This window comes from Sorex araneus, chromosome 6 (genome assembly GCF_027595985.1).
Source record: "Sorex araneus isolate mSorAra2 chromosome 6, mSorAra2.pri, whole genome shotgun sequence".
In the NCBI taxonomy this organism is placed as follows: domain Eukaryota; kingdom Metazoa; phylum Chordata; class Mammalia; order Eulipotyphla; family Soricidae; genus Sorex; species Sorex araneus.
In genome coordinates, this window is record NC_073307.1 from 19087693 (window position 1) to 19106726 (window position 19034).

At 56.6% G+C, this 19034-nt stretch overlaps 1 protein-coding gene and 1 long non-coding RNA gene across 2 annotated transcripts in view; one reads left to right on the forward strand and one right to left on the reverse strand.

Moving 5' to 3' along the window:
* Positions 1-252, reverse strand: part of LOC129406095 (uncharacterized) — a 236044-nt gene extending 235792 nt beyond the window's left edge. Inside the window, exon 1 of the long non-coding RNA XR_008630795.1 lies at positions 146-252. This is a non-coding gene — a long non-coding RNA (uncharacterized LOC129406095). The remainder of the gene's footprint in view (positions 1-145) is intronic.
* Positions 253-441: 189 nt separating this feature from the next.
* Positions 442-15779, forward strand: SPRY4 (sprouty RTK signaling antagonist 4). Its single transcript, XM_055143934.1, has 2 exons — positions 442-671; positions 11304-15779. The coding sequence occupies exon 2, from the start codon at positions 11351-11353 to the stop codon at positions 12251-12253; it is 903 nt and encodes a 300-aa protein (XP_054999909.1). The 5' UTR covers positions 442-671; positions 11304-11350; the 3' UTR covers positions 12254-15779.
* The last annotated feature ends 3255 nt before the right edge of the window (positions 15780-19034 follow it).

Below are 19034 nucleotides of genomic sequence, written 5' to 3' on the forward strand. Positions count from 1 at the left end.
CCGCCCCACCCCGCCCCCACTGCCTTTCCCTAGATCTAGGTGTGTCTCCCCCTCCCCGCGGCAGAAGAGCCCCCCCTCACTCCCTCCCCACCACGACACTGACGGTTCCTGCCCAGGCCCGCAGTGGCGTGAAGGTGGCCTTTACCTCCTCTCGCAGGCTGGGAGGGGGTACAGCCCGCGCAGCTGAGCCAGCTGCAGCAGTCTCCGCCGCCCTCCATTCATTAAAAAAAAAAAAAAAGAAAAGAAAAAAAAGGCAACAACAACCTCCACCCCTCTTTGTAAAAGAACGACGGCCCCAGGAGCAACTAGAGCCAGCCCCAGCAATCACGGGTTAAGTTCTTTTCCGGCCCCCCATTCATAAAAAAAGGAGCGCGGCGCATGCGCGTGCGGGGTCTCTTGTGCCCACCCATTCATAGAATTGCGGACGGCGCGCGTGCGCACTGGCGCGCCATTCCCTCCCATTCATAAAAAAGCCATTTTCCCAGGCAGTGGGTTGCAACATCGCCGCGGAGGCTGCGAGAAGCTGACAGCGCGGAGCTGGCGCTGCGGAGCGCAGGGAGCCGTGCCGGTTTCTCCGGCCGGCGGCGGCCGGGACAGCTGCGGCTGCCCTGCTCGAGGTCGGAGATTTACCGAGACGGGGAGCAATGCTTCTGACTCTGCGGCTCGTCCGAGTAAGTCCCTGGCCGGTTTCGGGATCCCACACTGGCCCCCTCGGAGCCGCGCCGCGACTCCCTCTCGGGCAGGGGCGAGTGGTGCGCTATTTCTAGGCGCGCCTCGGTTTCTTCTTCCCCGCGCCGCCGCTCCCAGACGCGCTCGGCCCGGCCGGCCCGGCGCCTGGGCTGTTCACTTGCCTGGCACCGGCGTTCCGAACCCTGGGCACTGCCAAACTGGACTACCCAGCTCTCTGCAACTCGGGAAGCCCCGTGCGTGTCCCAAGAGTTTGCTTGGGTCTTGCGCTCTTTCCTTTTTTTTTTTTTTCCCCAGCCACCACCAGCTTCGGGCGCTGGCACGGGCAACTCCGGGTTAGGTCAGGCGTTACCTCCTGGGTCCCCGGGCACCCTCGTCCAGGGCGGTTAGCCCACCCCGGGCTTAGGGATCTCCCCCAACCCGCCGCAGCGGCCTATGCTCGACGTAGCTCTACGTTCCCTTTTCGGAGCCGTGACGGACTGGGTTTTTTTCTCCCTTCTGCCTCCCCCCTCGGTGGTCAGCGCGGGGCCGGCCCGAGACTGGGCATTTCTGCGCTCTTTGGCGAGGCGGTTCCTCGCCGTCTGACCTTTGCTCTTGCTGCTGCATTTTATGCTGGGCAAGTGCCTTGCAGTGGCCTCTTCCTTCCCCGGCCTCTGCAGGGCCCAAGGCTCCTGGGCCTCCTTGTGCCTCTATATCCCTGGACATCGAGCTGTGCCAGGCCCCGTGGCCCACGGACTGGGCTGGGGCGTTGGTGGGGGCTGAAGGTGCGTTTACATAACGCCGGGCGTGTGGGAGCCGGAGGAAGAGGTTGAATGCGTAGGAGAGATAAGGCTCCCGCTTTCCCTCCTTGGTGGTACCAGGCTTAACGTTACAGAGAGAAGAGGAGGATAAGGACGGTATGTTCTGAAAATTTCAGAATCGCCAAGACCGGGGCGGAGGGGTTGGGAGGGGGGGGAAGCAGTGAGGGTGAGGGCGGGTTCCGCCGGCCTGGGCAGCTGGAGCTTGGCTCCATCACTGGGGCCAGGGCTGTGCCCAGTTCCCCCTCCATGCAGACGATCAAAAAGCATTTTAGACAGTAGCTGCTCTTGTGCAAGAAGACGGTTTCTCAATTCTCTTTGATTGGGGGCTGGGGGTTGTGAGCGGAGGAGAGAGGAGGCAAGGGCAGCGGAAAATGGTGGAGAGGCTTGACCCGCTGAGCAGCGGTGAGGAAGCAGCTGGGCCGGAGGGACCCAGTGGTGGGCAGAGGGGCGAGCTCCTCCCTGTCTCATTCACCAGCTGCTGGATGGGCGTCCATATTTGCCAGGCCTGGGTGAGGGCAGGAGCCTTCCCTCCTGGCGTCTGGAAGCTCGGCAGAGCCCTCCAGCATGCTTGGTGCACAAATGGATAGGTTTAGTGGGGTGGTTGTGGGGGGGGTCCCCAGACCAGTTGGAAATCCGTCTTTCCTGACCCCAAATCAGTGGGGTGGTTCTCTCCAGCTTGGAGGGGGCCGGGAGGAGCAAGTGCATGGCTTTCAGATGAACTGGCCATGGTTTCTGGGGTCTGCCTCTGGCCTTCCAGGCTGGAGCCGGAAGGTACTGAAGGTTCGGAATCCTGCAAATATCAGTCTCTTAATAAGCCAAGCCTGGCCCCAGGCCTTCCCCAATATTGCAGCGGGAATTTCACAGTATTTTGATTTCTCTGGATCTTCATGGAATGCAACATAAACATCCGAGAGGTTCTGTCCCCCCCCCCCCCATTGGGTGTGTGGGTGTGGGGTGGAGGAGCAGAAGGAGGGGTGCGCTGGGCCCCTTCTCCCCCCTCTCTGCAGCAGGGTGGGAAAGAAGACGCAGACACGTCCAGTGTGAAATCGAATTTCCTCTCTTGCCCAGCCCTTGGGGGATGGGGGGGCGCGCAATCTGCAGTCTCCGTGCAAATCCTCTGAGCAGTGTGTAAGCCAGTGCTGACCAGTCCGGGCCAGGGTAGGGGGCCTTTCAGTGGCAGGTTTTAGAAATCTCCTCGATGGAGCGGGGTTGGCCGGCTCGGGTGAGGGGGGGCTCGAGACCTCACCCCTTATCTTCCTCTGCAGATTTGAACTCTGGGCGACACGCTTTTTGCTGCGGAGTGGAAATGGCCTCCTCACTCCCACGACCTTTTCCAGGTCACCCTCTGCGATGGCAGTGCTCGCTGAAGCTTGGGTTGGGCTTGGTGGCGGGAGTGAATGGCAGGGTCTGGGGACTCTCATGTCTGTTTTGCTTCCCTCCTCCCAGAAGAGGTGGCCAGGCGGGAGTGTCTGGAGTCCTCGCGCCCTGTCCCGTTTATACTGCACTCACCTCCTGCTAGCCTCACCTGCTGCTCCCTCTGCCCCTGTGATTGGCTGCCTGGAATGACAGATGAAGGCAGCCTCTCACGCAAAATTACAAAGAGTGATTTAAAAAGGAAGCCATACTTCTTTTCGTATGGCTGGGCGGGGAGTGTTACTACTTGGGGATCAATCTGCGGGACTTGGCTTCCAAGTCCTGCTGCTAAAATTGTGAAGGTGGGAGTATGTGTGTGTGTGCTTCCAGGCCGCACCCGCTCCCCCCCCCACACCCGTTTTGCCCCCTCCACTGCCCAAGCCTTTCTCTTTACTCCAGTCCCCTCCACTCTGGTGGGCCTTCCTCAGGAGGAGAAGCCGCAGGTTCTTACTCGACTCTCCCACCTAGGGATGTGGCTGGACATTGTGGATTTGGGGTACGGACCTGACTAGAAGGAAGAGAAATGGCAAAAGGAAAGCAGCTTCACTTTAGGGCCAAGCTGGACACCCCCATAGACATGAACTTGACTCGGAATATGTTTTTCACATTTCCAGAAAGAACAGCTAGAGGTAGAAGGTGATGAAGATGATGAAATACTATGAATTAATGGACTTTTTCAGACCGAGCTAGGAGCCCAGGCAGGGCCGAGGAGTGACCTCGCAGAGCTTCCGCTTCTGCGTTAGCCTTCCCATCTTCAGAAGCAGAGGGCGGAATTCCTCCAGTAACTCTGGGGCTCAGCTCCGCGTCTAGATCTTAGGTGCCCAGTGGGGGTGGGGTCCTGGCCGTGAGGAACCCTTTTCCTGCACAATGGATGTGGGGTGTTTTGTGATATAAGGGAGGGTTGGAGTATTCTTCTTGGATCTCTGGGGTCTGAGGCCACCCTGCCAATCCGGACAGCTGACAGGGCTGGGGCTGTATCCGGGACATGTGGCTGGGCTTAAGAAGCTCCAGGCTCAGCTGCGAAGGCAATTGTTCTTTCCAAGGACAGTCGCTGGAGGAAGCAAGGGCACCAGGGAGGGAGCACAGATGTGCTGGATCCCAGGGAGGAGGGAAGGGGCCCTCCAGGGCAGGTGGCCCCCGGCGGCAACGGTGGTGGTGGGAGGGTGCTTCCCTGTCTCAGAGTCTTCTGGTTCTGGTTAGGGGGGGGAGGGAGAGTTACTTCCAGTGGGGGGGGGCGCGAGTTAAGATCTGCAGAGATAGTTTCATTTTTCAGCGGGGGAGAACAGGGAGATGGAGAAAACTTGGTGCCAGGTAGAGGAGACTCTCCCTGGGGGATCTGCCCCCCACTCCCCAACAAACAGCTCGTGAGCCAGTGCCAGGGCTGGCAGCCTTCCCCTGTGACCTTCCCACTCCTCCTTTTTGCTTTTTGGTCACACCCGGCATTGCACCAGGGGTTACTCCTGGCTCATGCACTCAGGAATCACTCCTGGCGGTGCTTGGGGGGGACCATAGGGGATGCTGGGAATTGAACCCAGGCCGCCCATGTGCGAGGCAAACACCCTACCCGCTGTACTATCGCTCCAGCCCCCCCACTCCTCCTTTTAGGGCACCTCAAGAGCGAGGACAATTAGAGGGGGACTGTAGTGAAGCCCTGATTGGAAGGTGGTTTGAGTAGCCCAAGGCAGCACCGGTGTCCCCCGAGCTCCTGCTCAAGGAGGAAGGACCCTCTGGTGCTGTGCTGCTTCCTTTTGTGATGCTAAGAGCTGATGGCCAGAGGTGATCCCGGCCCGCCCTGGGAGGGAGTGTGCTTGACAGACCTCGGGCTGCTCCTGGGGCTTTCCTTCCCCTGTCCTTCTTAGCAGGGATTATCTTTCTCTGCAGGATGTAGAGAGGACAAAGTCCCTTGCTCCCCCTGCCCCACAAAGTCTTTCTGAAGCAATAAGTCATTATTAGGTTGGTGCTTAATTAACTAAACTGAGATCTTGTCACAAAGAAGCCGTCCCTGGTGGTGGGCGGACTGGAGAGCTTTTCTTTCCTGGGTTGTTAAAGGGTTAAACAACCTTCCCGAAAAGAACCTGCTGAGACTGAATGGGGCCCACGCAGAAACTGCCCATTCATCCTGTGCGCCTCTGCCCAGTTTATCATTAGCTGACCTGGCGTGTTTTTTTTTTTTTATTCTAAGTCCGATTGCCAGATTTTTCTGATATTTCCCAACTGCTTCTCCCTAGGGGGAGTCAAGAGGAAGGGGGCGGGGGTCTGTGTGCCGGGACAGGTCACAGGCCTCCTTACGCTTCGCGCCTTACCTGTGCCGAGCGCTGATTCCTCTCCAAAGGCACCGAGGCAGAATCCAACATGCGCCTCTCTGGCCTGGGGGCCCCACAAAGCGTGTGCACCAGCCTAGGATTCTCTGGGGTTCCAGGGTCAGAGGGGGACCTGTAGCCTCCTCACCCTGGCCAGGAAAACCCCAGCCAGAAGGAAGGGGATGCCCTCCCACCCGAGTTTCCCCCCACTTAGAGTCTGTTGTGAGATTCTACATAGGGGTGCCACTGGCCTTAAGGAAACAAAACAGGAATAAAGCATCTGGGTGGGCGAGATGACAGATGGACGACCAAGGAAACAAAATGGGAAGGGAAGGGCGATTGGGTTCTCAGCCTTTAAAAAAAAAAAACCCTAGCCTTCATGTAGCCCTGGGCATTGCCCTCTTCAGGTGTACTTCATCACCCTGGGAAGGTCTGAAGCGTTTCTCTAGGGTTGCGCCAGACGGGGGTCGGGGAGCGTTGGCATCAGCTACGTAGATGAGAAATGATAGGTGCCGGGTACCTTCCGTTTGGGTCGCAGTCTCTCCTTCTGTGTTCTGGTCCTGCCCGATCACATCCCTGCTCTGAATGTGCTTCCATTTCTTCTTGGGGCCGAGAAGGCAGTTGACCCGGGATGGATCCCGGGTGTCCCATATGGTCCCCAGGAGTGATTCCTGAGCAACCCCTGAGCATTGCCAGGTGTGGCCTCCGAACCATTTCTTCTCCTGCAAAATGGGTAAGGGCTAAATGAGAAAAACCTCGGGGCGGGTGGGGGGGGGGAGGGGCGCGGGCTTAGCGCCTGCATTGACACACACAAAAAGGAAAAAATTCCTAAGTAGTGGCTGCATCCGTCATATTCATTATTGAGAGTGGATGGGTGTAAGAAGTTTCCTTTGAGTCTGCCCCTTGACGCTTCATGGAGGGGCTCTTCTGCCTTGATGGCGTTCCGGCCACCTTACACTGCCTGCAGTCTCTACCAAATTAGTCAAATTGGCCATCCCTTCCCCCCCCCGGCCCCCCCCCCCCCCAGCCTCAGTGGGGCGAGGGGTGTGGTGTAAATCTCTTCCTTCCTTCCTTGCAGAGGAAGCGGAGAGCGCCTGTTACACAGCCTTAGTTCCCCCGAGCTGCTGAGACTGGAGGGCTAGCATCCCGGGGGTCAGAATTGATCTCCAGACCCTACTGAGGCCGGGTGGCTATTTGGGAGACTTCATTTAGCTGTGCTGAGGGCTTATCAAATGGGCTGCTCAGGAAATAGTTTTCCTTTGTCAACTTGGCCTCTTAGAGGATCCCCCCTGTGGAGAAGCCTGGTCCTCCTCTCCCTCTCCCCCTGCACTCCCCCCCTAAGGAGGGGCTGCCAGGGGCCCTTACTGAGGCTGGGGCTGAAGCCAGCGCTGGGATTGGCCGAGCTGGTGGGGAGGGAAGCTCGCTCTGCAGCGTTCTGACGGGGCAGCTGCATCTAAAACGTCTGCTGGGACCATCTTGGATGATCCCGGCCCAGGAGAGCTGAGTCACCGTGGGCCAAGCTCCCATGCCCGGCCCCCATTTGCTGGCCATCTCAGATGTTGACAGCTGCCTCGGAGGGTGATGGGTGTCCGCCTATGCCAGCATCCCTGCTGCCTGCAGGACCAGCTCCCACCCTGGCTTTCGGGGGAGATTTTTTTCCATGTCCCCCCCCTCCCCACTCTGGTCAATCTGCCTCCTGATTCCAGGGCCGATTTAAACCCCGGAGCATTGCCATCGTTTTGCTTCATCCACAGAAAATGCGGCTCTTCTGAGACGCCCCGGAACAGACGAGGGGCAGGAAGGAGAGGGCTGCAGGGGGAGGGGATTCCCTAACTTTTCCCCTCATGTGCCAAGTCCTGATCCTGGCCCTGAGGGCCACAGCCAAGTCCGGCCGCGGGGGGAGGTAAGACAACCGTCAAACTGCCACCAACGTTTTACTGGCAAGATCCAAGAGTGTTCGTGACCCAGGCTTTGGAGAAAAGAGAATCGGTTTGTCTTTGTCTGCCGGAGGTTCTTTCTGGCTGGAACACCTTGGCTGGCGCCGGAGAGTCTTACGCTGTGCATCTGTCAGCGTTTTCCATTCTTACTCCTCCTTCGTACCTTTTCCTCTGCACAAAGTCCCAAGGGCTGGGGTCCTGGCGCTCCTGACCCTCATCTGTTGACCCCAAACCCATTTATTCTGGAAGCGAGACTTAAGAACACCTCCAGCAGAGAATAAGTAGGCAGGCTAAGGTGGCATTTCCCGAGGTTTCCCGTGGCCTCCGGCCAGCCTGAGCCTTGGGGGGAAATTCCTCTTTGTAGAACGCATCGGACATCCCCCCCTACCCCCCATCCTAGCCCCCGCCGGAGTATCCTACAGGAGGCTGCCTTGGCAGAGTCGACTTGGGAGTGGGGGTGGGATGCACACCTGCCGGGCACTTAAGGCCAGCTGTCTGCCAGCAGGAAGGCTCCTGTTCTGGTGCTCGGGATCTAATGGGATCTGGGATCAACTGCATGCCAACAAGTGCCCCCAGTCTCTCTTTTTAATATATTTAGCTTTTTTTTTTTTTTTCCCTTTTTGGGTCACACCCGGCGATGCACAGGGGTTACTCCTGGCTCTGCACTCAGGAATTACTCCTGGCGGTGCTCAGGGGACCATATGGGATGCTGGGATTCGAACCCCGGGTCAGCCGCGTGCAAGGCAAACGCCCTCCCCACTGTGCTATTGCTCCAGCCCCTATTTAGCTTTTTGAATCACACCTGGCAATGCTCAGTGGTCACTCATGGCTCTGCACTCAGGAATTACCCCTGGTGGTGCCTGAGGGGACCATACGGGATGCCGGGGATTGAACCCAGGTCGACCACAAACCAGGCAAATGTCCTACCCACTATACTATTGCTTCGGCACAAGCCTTCCGTTTTAAAGTGATACTCTCTCTCATTTCTTCCGGAGGGAATGTGGGGGTGGGAGGTGAGTACTTCTGCTGGGCTTTTTCCAAGGTGGGGAAAATAAAGCGCCCCAGAAAATGAATTTGACTAAGCATCAAACCTCAGAGATAAAAATCCCTCCCTCTCCCTTTCTCCCGCCCTTCTTTTTCTTCTTTTCTTCTCCTTTTTTCCTCCCTTCCTTTCCTCCCCACCCCCCTTTCCTTCCTTTCCTTTCCTTTTTTGTTTCTGGGCCACACCTGGCCAGATGCTCAGAGGCTACTCCTGGCTCTGTACTTAGGAATCAATCACTGCTGGTGGTCCAGGGATCGAACCCAGATCTGCCGAGTGCAAGGCCCCGCCAGCTGTACTAGCACTCCAGCCCCAAGACAACCTGTGTTCTTGCATTTTAAATTCTAGATAGATGGTAGCCAGAGGAGAACATGCTCGGCTATCTTTCTTACCTTTTGTGGGCCCAGAGCCTGCTCATCATTTCATACAAATGAGAAAAGTTACTGGGGAAGCATCTCAGAAGCCCTCCCCCGGTAATTCGAAACAATCCCGGGTCAAACTTGTTTCCAAGAAGGGGACTTCTACCTCCCCCTGAATGCACCTTTTGTCCCTTCACTCCATTCTATAGATTCAGAAGCACAGATGAGTCACAAAAGTATGGATGAGTCACCAGGAGTGGGGTGTTTTTGTCCTCTGCTTGTACTGTTGGGATGGAGTGACCGGAACCCGAGTCTAGAGTGATTGTGGGGACAGTTTCTTCCGCGAGAATCTGAATTGGGGCCAGAGTGGTTAGGACAGAAGGTTGGACGCTTACCTTGGCACAGGGTTGCCTCGGGTTTGATCCCCGATATCCCACATGGTTCCCTGAGCACCACCGAGTGTGGCCCTGGAACTTAAAAATGGAAAAGAATCTAACTTTTCTCCCAATTAAAGCATCTGCTTCTTCTTTATTTTCCCCCGCTTTTTTTGTCACACCTGGCAGTGCACAGGGATTACTCCTGGCTCTGTACTCAGAAATTAGCCCTAGCGGTGCTCAGGGGGTCATATGGGATGCTGGGAATCGAACCCGGGTCAGCCGCATGTAAGGCAAATGCCCTACCATGCTCCCGCCCAGCATCTGCTTCTTGAAAGGGGCGCACACCTTGTATGCAAAGTCTTGAGTTTGATCCCCAGCACTGAGTGCCCTGTACCCTCCTGTCCCCCATAACTGTTGGGTCTGCTGGACCCAGCCATTGACCTACACTACACCCGCAGACCTGGCTGTGGTGTAGCTGAGACCACCCCCCACCTGGCATTGAAAACAAAAGGCTTCTACCCAGAACCCTGCCCCATCGTAACACACCGATCCTGGGCTCTTGGATTCCCTTTAGGCCGGTTCTCTCTCCCTCCCCTCAGACCCCGTCCCATCCCCCCTCCGGCCTGATGGAATCTTCCCAAAGTCTAATCTTTCTCTTGGATTCCAGATCGTGTCCCTGGGCAGAGGTCTTGGCCTTCTGCTGCTATTTCTTTAAATTGATCTCCAGCCGAATTCCGAATGTAAAGGTCAGCAGGCGAGGAAATGGCACTTCTAATAGAAAACAATGTGCACTTTCTAAATTTGAACCAAGCCGTTTCCGCTCTTTGATTTAAGTGACTTCCTGGGGTTCTGTATCAGGCACTGCAGTTGAATCTCTGGCCATATTCCAACTTAAAATTGCACTCTCTCGGTGAAATTGGAAACGGATCCAGGCTTGGCTTAGCTATTCTAGTAAATAGCATTTAGACTGAATGTTCGGCTCAGCACTTCGAAATGGGTGATGTGAGTGTCCCTCGAGAGGATTTCCCATCCACGCTGTCAGACGTGCACCTCCCCGCCCCGGGAAGCCGTCGGAGGCTGCTGCCCGCAGGAGGGGTGGTAATAAGTTAATATCCCGGCGTGCGGGCATCAGATAGGGCCCTTCCTTCTCCTGTGACCATCTGAAATAAAGGCTTTTGTTTATCCAAGCTGATAAAACTTCATGAGAACACACAGGGGCTGTGTGCCGTGGTCACCACATCCTCGGCCTCTGCACAATGCTTGGCACACGGAGCTCAGGAAATTGACACGGCAGCTCTCGGGGATGCTGATAAATGACCGAGGACTTCTTGTAGGCCCGGAAAGATGCTAGATACTGGAAATGGCATGATTTGGGGTTTTTTTTTTTCCTCTCTCTGTCTCTGTCTCTGTCTCTCTCTGTCTCTGTCTCTGTCTGTCTCTCTCTCTCTCTCTTCACTGAATCCCTTTAAGAACCCATTTTACTGAACTAAGACATAGAGGGTAGGGTAAAGAACCTAAGGCGCCACAGGGCTGTCAAACAGGTGAGAATCCAGATGTGCATTGATTCCAGAGCACGTGTGCAGAGCCGCGGAGTGAGCGCTCGAGGAAGAGCCGTTACACAGGGATGACAGGGATGAGGGACTTGGTGCCGCTGATAGTTGGGTGTGACTCCAGCTGTTTGCATGTTCATTTTCGTGTCATAAGGATTAATGGCCACAGATAGGACCGTTCAGGGGTGGTGCTCAGGGGACCATGTGCAGTGCTGGGATCAAACTGGGGTGGGCCGTATATAAGTACCCCCTCTACTACCTCGCCGACCCCTACCATTTAACAACAACAAAAAAATTTTTATGGCCTTTTAGGTCACACCAGCAATGCTCAGGGGTCACTCCTGGTTCTGCACTCAGGAATTACTCCTGGCGGTGCTCGGGGGACCGAATGGGATGCCAGGGATCAAACCCTGAGTGGGTTTGTGCAAGGCAAACACCCTCCCTGCTGGACTCCCTCCCCCTACCAGTTAACAGTTAACTCTTGTCATGATCGAGGCTGGGGAGTCCACGCGAAGACTCCATTTCCCCTTGAAGCCGGGTCGATGGTACAGTTTGTCTGGCACTTGCCTTGCATGCAGGCCACCCGGCTGTGCTCAGGAGTTGCTCCTGGCAGAGCTGGGGGTGTGGATAGAGGAGGGGATCCTATGGGGTCCGGGGGTTGAACGTGGGTTGGCCTTACACAGGGCCAGCGCCCTTACCTGCTTATACTTCTTCGCTCTAGCTTCATCCAGCTCCCAATTCTTCTGGGCTCCCGAGCACCCAGGGAGGGTGTGGTGGTATCCGTGGGCGTGCGCACTGATGCCCGGACTCCATTCTCTCTTCCTTCTCCCCACCCCCTCAGGGCCCCTAGAAGCGCGTCTCTTGGTGCCGTCCAGGACCTCCAGCCCCATGGAGCCCCCGATCCCACAGAACGTGCCCTTGGCGCCCGCTTCCGTCCTGGTGCAGCCCCTCCTCGACAGCCGGATGCCCCACAGCCGGCTCCAGCACCCCCTCACCATCCTGCCCATCGACCAGATGAAGACCAGCCACGTGGAGAACGACTACATCGACAACCCGGGCCTGGCGCCCCCCGCGGGCCCCAAACGGACCCGGGGCGGGCCCTCCGAGCTGGCGCCGACGCCCGCCCGCTGCGACCAGGACGTGACGCACCACTGGATCTCCTTCAGCGGCCGCCCCAGCTCGGTGAGCAGCAGCAGCAGCACCTCCTCCGACCAGCGGCTCCTGGACCACATGGCGCCGCCCCCCGTGGCCGACCAGGCGTCTCCCAGGGCCGTGCGCCTCCAGCCCAAGGCGGCGCACTGCAAGCCGCTGGACCTCAAGGGGCCCCCCGCCCTGCCCCCCGAGCTGGACAAGCACTTCTTGCTGTGCGAGGCCTGCGGGAAGTGTAAGTGCAAGGAGTGCGCGTCTCCGCGGACGTTGCCCTCCTGCTGGGTCTGCAACCAGGAGTGCCTGTGCTCGGCGCAGACCCTGGTCAACTACGGCACGTGCATGTGCCTGGTGCAGGGCGTCTTCTACCACTGCACCAACGAGGACGATGAGGGCTCCTGCGCCGACCACCCCTGCTCCTGCTCCCACTCAAACTGCTGCGCCCGCTGGTCCTTCATGGGCGCCCTCTCCCTCGTGCTGCCCTGTCTGCTCTGCTACCTGCCCGCCACGGGCTGCGTGAAGCTGGCCCAGCGCAGCTACGACCGCCTGCGCCGCCCGGGCTGCCGCTGCAAACACACGAACAGCGTCATCTGCAAGGCGGCGGGCGCCGACGCCAAGGCCGCCAGACCCGACAAGCCTTTCTGACAGCTTGGGGTGAGCCCAGCCCCCTCGCGCTCCCCCGGGGACGCCTGCTTCCCTTCTGACGCCCGGAGAAGACCCACTGCCAGGACAGAGGGGTGAAACAGACCCCGTGGCCCCCCCCACCCCTACCGCTTCGGCGGCCACCGGCCCCGACTCTGTGTCCCCAAAGGATGAAGAAGCAGCAGCTCACTCGGGGTTGTGGGTTTTGCTTTTGCTTTTTTTTTTTCCCCCCTCCTCCAGGGCCCTGGAACTTTGTCCGACAGTGACAGGGGGGCGTGGGGGCTGGGGTGGAGTTTTCTGTTTTTTCAGAAGACAGAACACAGATGTGCACATATCGGGGAGCTGCTTGAATGCTTTCCCGCCTCTCCCCTCCTCCCCCTCCCCCTCCTCCCCTTCTCTCTGGCCACCTGGGAGGAATCGGTAACTGACTGGCCCCGGGGACTTTGGAGAATCCGCCTCTATACCCCCCTTCTTTCTCCCTCCTCCACTCTGTTCCCGACTGGGGAGGGGGGGTCCTGGCCACCCCTGGTGTATATAATTAGGAGCCCCTTGAGAACACAGGAGGGCAGGGGAACTCGGCTGCCCATCTCGCCTTGCCCACACCCAGCCGTGGACAGCACCTCTCTCCCTCCCCGCTTCATCGCTAACTTGGGGGGAGGACGAGGAGAAGGGGAGACTCCCCACGGCCCTTTATTCTCACTGAGTCACAGACTCACCTGCCCTCTCCTCGTTCCGTGTTGGCTCTGTCCAGAGCCTTCCCAGAAACATCCATGGGTAGAGAGATGCCCGGGGCAGCCAGTGCCAGACCAAATATCATTTTGCCAATGAGTCTGAGGCTGTGGTCTCTGGATCCAGTCATTATGTTTTTATAGAATAATAAAACCAGATGCTAACGGTGTTTTTTTTTTTTAAAAAAAAAAAAGAAGAATAAAAACAAACAAAAAAAAACACTTGCTTCCTTTTGGGCCACCCCCAGGAAGGAAGGGCTTCTTTTCGAAATCTGGGGGCGAGGGGGGTGCAAACCGCAAGAAACACACATCTCCCTCCCCGCCAATAAGATTTTCACGGCAGAGACAGCTCCTACCTTCCCTTGGCAGGATGACGGCAGGATGACGGTGGCACCGAGCTGGGGTGGTCCCTCCTGACTCTTGCTTGCCCTCCTAGGCCCTGTATGTATAGTGACGTGTCAGTATCTTTCATGTACATAGAGAGACGTTCTAAAGAGTCTATTTTAGTGTTAGGAAGCCCCCAGCGGTGGGCGGGAGGGGGTTGGGAGTCAGAATATGGGATGGGGGAGAGATTTTTTTTTCCCCAGGGGCTTCTTGGGGTTGAGCCCAAGAAGTGCCTCTGTGTGTGTGGCCATGACACCCCCCCTCCCGGCAGCACCCCCTCTCACCTCCCCCCAAAAGACGTAGCAACTCTTTCTCTCAAGGTGCTAAAGGACTCGGAGAGGGCGGCGTCCGATGGGTAGGTACTTGTTGCATGCGAACGCTGTAGTTGTGTCCTGGTTTTCCTTCCCAGCGGTGACGCGGTGTTCTCGGCTTTGCGTGGGATTTTGTGTTCTCTGTCCAGAAGCAGCTGCCTGGGCGAGAGGGCTGTGGGGGCAAGGCTCCCCCAGGTGAATTGGAGGTGCAGAAGGCCCAGGGTGTATTCGAGGGGGGGTCGGGGGTCGGGGCAGAAGGAGGCGGGGAAGCTGGGAGCTGAGTGGTGCCCCCTCCCCCAAGGCTTCTCCTGGACTTTTTCTTTCTCCTTCTAGAAGACTAGTAGTGATATCTTATGATTTAGCATAAGTTAACTTGTAACCATAGGTATTTATTGATCGGAGGACAGGAGGGGAGGGTCTTATTATTTTAGGCTTTATTTATATAACAGTCGCTGGCTTGTAAAAGGCAGTATGGAAACCTGCATTTGCGAACGCCGGTTCCTGTGTAGCCGCCCTGGCGCTCTCGAACAGACCGAGGGAGGGGGAACAGGCGGGCGGCCGCGCACGCACACCCGTTGAATGTATCCGAGTGTCCCCCCCGGGCCCGGAGGCCTTTTCCTGAGCAGGAGTGCAGAGGTTGCCCCCCAAAAGAGGGCATGACACTCCTGGCTGAGGCCTGGGCCTCAGAACTTTCCCCAGCGTCCCTGTGTCACGTGTTACATGGGAAACTTGCCCCCTGGTGAGTTGTCCTTGGATGGTCTTGGTGTTCTACACACCTTTGCTGTTGAGAACCGACTCACATAAGCTGTGTATACACACACAAACACACACACTCTCTCTTTCTCCCCTCTCTCTCCCTCTCTCCCATCCCCCACACTGACCCTCTAGCCACAGACTCCCGTTTCCTGACAGCCTCCTAAACCCTGACTTTTTGTGTACATAATTGTAAACACGGATTTTTCTGGGGTTTGGTTTCCTTTCCCTTTGCCTCCCCCATTGTGGCTTGTTCTTTGGTTTGCGTTTCACCCACTAGACAGACCCATCTGCGGCCAAAGAAGGGCGTGTGCTGGGCGCAGAGGGAGGTGCCTCGGTTTCCCCTCACGGCCGTGGCCTCCCCTCGGCGTGCCTTTCTCAGCGTCTTGGCACAGGAAAAAAAGCAAACTGGCCCGCTTGTGAGCTCTGGGGTCAGTCTGACCATGGAGGGACCAGGCTGTCACCAGCTGGGCTGCTTTAGGCCTTTGAAAAGTGCCAGCCGGTTCCCACTTCCGGGGTGCTGCCTGGAACTAGATCCAGGACACCCCTCAGAGCTCTGGCTGCCGCGCGCCCGCCACCCGCAGGCCAAGGGTGGGTTTGGGCAACATTGCAGCACGCACCCCGAGAACTGGGTCTAGTTCAGCTTCAACCACTCCCCGCTAGATGCTGGGGCCCAAGCAAGGCCTGTCACCGTTGTTGGGAGGGGCCCTTGACTGAAGGACGGACGGAAGCTCTTCTTGCTGGCCTAGCTCGTTCTGGGTCCCCCGGGTCCCCGCGGTGCATCGCGTGGGAAGCCCAATAGGTCAGCACTTGCCCGGCCGGCAGGACATGGAAAGTGTTGGGGACCAGCAGCAACCAAGCGTCGTCATATGGAGCCACCGTGCGGCATTGGGTGCAGTTGCTGGGGTCACCCTGGTCCGGCCGGCCCACTTGCCTCCAGCTTGGTCAGCATCCACGTGGTCTCTGCTTACGGTGACAGCGGGTGACCCGGTCTGCGCTGCCGTGGGTGCTCCCGTGCCGCGTCTTCTCTTGCTTTCTCTCCTCCGGCCCCATGGTGCGGTTTCGTGTTGACCAACAGAAAAGCTGTTCAGTGTCCCCACCCTCTACCCCCTGACTCCATTGCCCCCCATCACTGTAGCTTCCTTCTCACCCCCTCCCAAAGTTACCACAGAAGGTTTCCTTTGTATAGAATATTTATTTTGAAGCTCTATTTTAATAGTATTTATTTTAGAAAGTCTACTATTGTAAGAGTTCTTCTGTTTGTGAAGAAAAAAACAAGTTAAAAACTGAATGTACTGATCTAGAAAATATATATAAATATATATTGTTAAATATACCCCGGACTGCCATTTCTCTTGTGTCCGTGTTTGCATCCTGACATCCCCGCCTGATGAGGCCCCGGGTCGGTCCCCAGTGAGGTGACCCCTTGCCCGGGGGGCCGGACGTGCAATGTGTTGGTGGGGACCAGCACCCAGGTGTTGGGTGCAGTTGGCCAGCGTCATCCTGGTCCTGCCAGCTCCACTTGCCTCGGGTTGGTCAACATCCGCATGGCCTCTGCTTACGATGACAGTGGGTGACCCGTCACTTTGCTGTGGGTGATCCCATGCCGCATGCATCTAATGGAAATATGTGTCCCGGCTCTGCTCTGGCAGAACTTGGGGGCCGGGGGAGGGTATTTGGGTCATCCGGATGCTCTGAACCTGCCTCAAGACTGACATGGAACCACTGGACAAGAGCTTCACCTTCTGAAGCTGAATCCTGGGGTCTCAACGATAGTACAGCATGGAGGGTGTTTGCCTTGCATGCAGCCAGCCCACGTTCGGTCCGTAGTATCCCATAGGGCCCTCCCAAACACCACCAGGAGTGATGCCTGAGTGCAGAGCCAGGAGTAACCCCTGAGCATTGCCAGGGGTGACCAAAGAGCCAAACGTTTTTTTAAAAAGCTGAATCCTGCTGCTGGAGGTGGGAAACGCCTCTGACCTGTGCAGATGCAACCGTTGCCGGCCATGCATCACCCTCCACCCTTTCCCTCCCCGCTCCCCCACCTCACCCCTAGCATTGCCAAGGAGTGATCGCTGAACTACCCAGTGCCTTGATGCACATAACAGGCTTCTGGGGTGCAGGCAGAGGGTAAGGGAGATGACTTAAAGGCTGGAGCACTGGCACATGCTTGACATTCGGAGCCCCAGTGCTAGCCCTGATACCACAGTCCTCTCCTCTGGGTGTGGCCCCAAAAACCAGAAAGGGGGCTAAAGAGATAGTATGGCGGTGAAAGGACTTGTGTCCAGGCTGCCAATTTGGGTTCAGTCCATCCCTGGCCTCACATCTGGGTGCCCCAGCGTTGCCAGGAGTGACCCCAGGGCTCACAGCCCTCCCTCCTCAAGGTAGCTTCCCTCTGTCTTCCCCAGACTCCCTCAAGTTTAGCAGTCCGCCAGCCCCTCCTTGGTTTGTATAGATAGGGAGCCTTTCTCATTACAGTGTCCATCAGGGACTTATTTTGAACACATGCCTCGTTTTCGAAGAGCAAAGGAACTGATAATTACAGATTTCTTTGTTACCAATAAGGAGGGTGGAGGTAGAGAGGAAAGGAGGTGTGAAACACGGAACCCCAACTTTCATTCCAGGTTTCTCTGGCTTTCACCACAACGGCATCTTCCAGCCCTTTATGACAGCATTAAAGAGCTGCAGAGGGGCTGGATCGATACAGCACAGAGGGTAGGGTGTTTGCCTTGCATGCGGCCGACCCGGGTTCGATTCCCAGCATCCCATATGGTCCCCTGAGCATCGCCAGGGATAATCCCTGAGTGCAGAGCTGGGAGTAACCCCTGTGCATTGTCAGGTGTGACCCAAAAAGAAATAAAATAAAGAGCTGCCCAGGGCCCCTTCGGGTTTCACCTCTGCTCTGCGGTCTCTCCAGAACGTGAAGAATAATGACACGTTGCATTTGCTCTGTCAGACCTTGCATGGCAGACAGACACCCTTTATACTCCAGAGTTGTTCGTGGGCCAGGTGAGGACCTGCTGCTTAGGCATGCTGGCTCTCCAGTTTCATTTGCTCTGCTCAGGTCCTACCCAACTGTAGACCGAACCTGGGTTCATTCAGTCCTGGGTTACCTGGTGGGTGGAGATGTGGAGCCGTACTGCCCTGCTTTTGTTTTCCATTATTTCTCCCGTTTGCAGGTGAAAACCAGCCAAAAGCTATACAGGGTGTTGGATTAGCATCTCATGCGCGCACATGTTCTTGAGGAGATGGGAGCAGAATGAATAAGCTGGATTAAAAACTCAAAGGGGGGGGCTGGAGCGATAGCACAGCGGGTAGGGCGTTTGCCTTGCATGCGGCCGACCCGGGTTTGAATCCCAGCATCCTGTATGGTCCCCCGAGCACTGCCAGGAGTAATTCCTGAGTGCAGAGCCAGTAGTAACCCCTGTGCATCGCTGGGTGTGACCCAAAAAGAAAAAATAAATTAAAAAACTCAAAGGAGTGTGGGCTCATAGGGACCGGACAGATAGTACAGCAGATAGGGCGCTTACCTTGCACACAGTGACCTGGGTTCAATCCCCGGCATCCCATATGGTCCCCTGAGCACTGTCAGGGGTAATTCCTGAGTGCAGAACCAGGAGTAACCCCCCTGAGCACTGCAGAGTGTGGCCCCCAAACCAAAAATTAAATAAAATTCAGGAGAGGGTTATTTATTTACTTACTTTCCTAAAAGCAAAGAAAATAGGAGAGAGTGCTGAGGATTAACCCTCCCAACAGCCAATAGCTTCGAGGGCCCCTTAAGCCTGGTGCTCATCCCACAAAAAACAAGAGTCTGGCGGAGGCGTGCGGCGAACAACCAAAACTCCTCAGGCAACGTGGTCATCTGACCGGGAGGCCCCAAACCACTGCTACAGCTTCCTGCCTCCCCCCCACCCCCATCCCCTAACAGGGCCTCCGGGCCCTGAAAATGAGCTCAACGCTGCAAAGGAGGCTTGTGAGCTCCTAGAATGAACCCAGGTCCACTCGGGAGCTCCGTGCCAGATGAAAGCCAAGAGGACCTTTTTAAGAGCCTCGAGTTTATTCATCGGAACTTTAATAAAACAATATGTCCATGGCCTAGGGCAGGTATAATTTTCATAATTTATGGGTCTCTGAGACAGGAAGAGAGCTCGGGGTTTTATTGTGTTTTGCACGATGAACGGCATCCCGCTCGTCTGCACGATGTTCTTTCAGGGTTCTCGTCTGGCAGAGACTCAGGCCTTCTGGAGCCCACCTGGGCCTGGAGGCCTGAGGCAAGGGGTAATTACGAATCCATCTGTATCTGCTAAGCAGGAGATGATTGAAAAACTCCCTCGTTTCCTTCTGTCATTAGAAGACACTTCCTATGCCTGCCGACACCTATACTCACATTAACTGCCGCAGGAACTCTCCTGGGTCTGACCTCTTTAGACCCTGCCTGGCGAAGGAGGGGGGAGCCCGGCACCCCGTTCCCAAGGGAACTGGCCATTGGCATACCTCCCGTCCTGTGGCTTCTGCTAAGCCCTCCTGGAGCGTCAAGGGGCCCTCTGAAATCATGACTGAAGAAGCTACAGCTTCTGAGTGTGGATTTAGTGTTACCGTTTATAATCT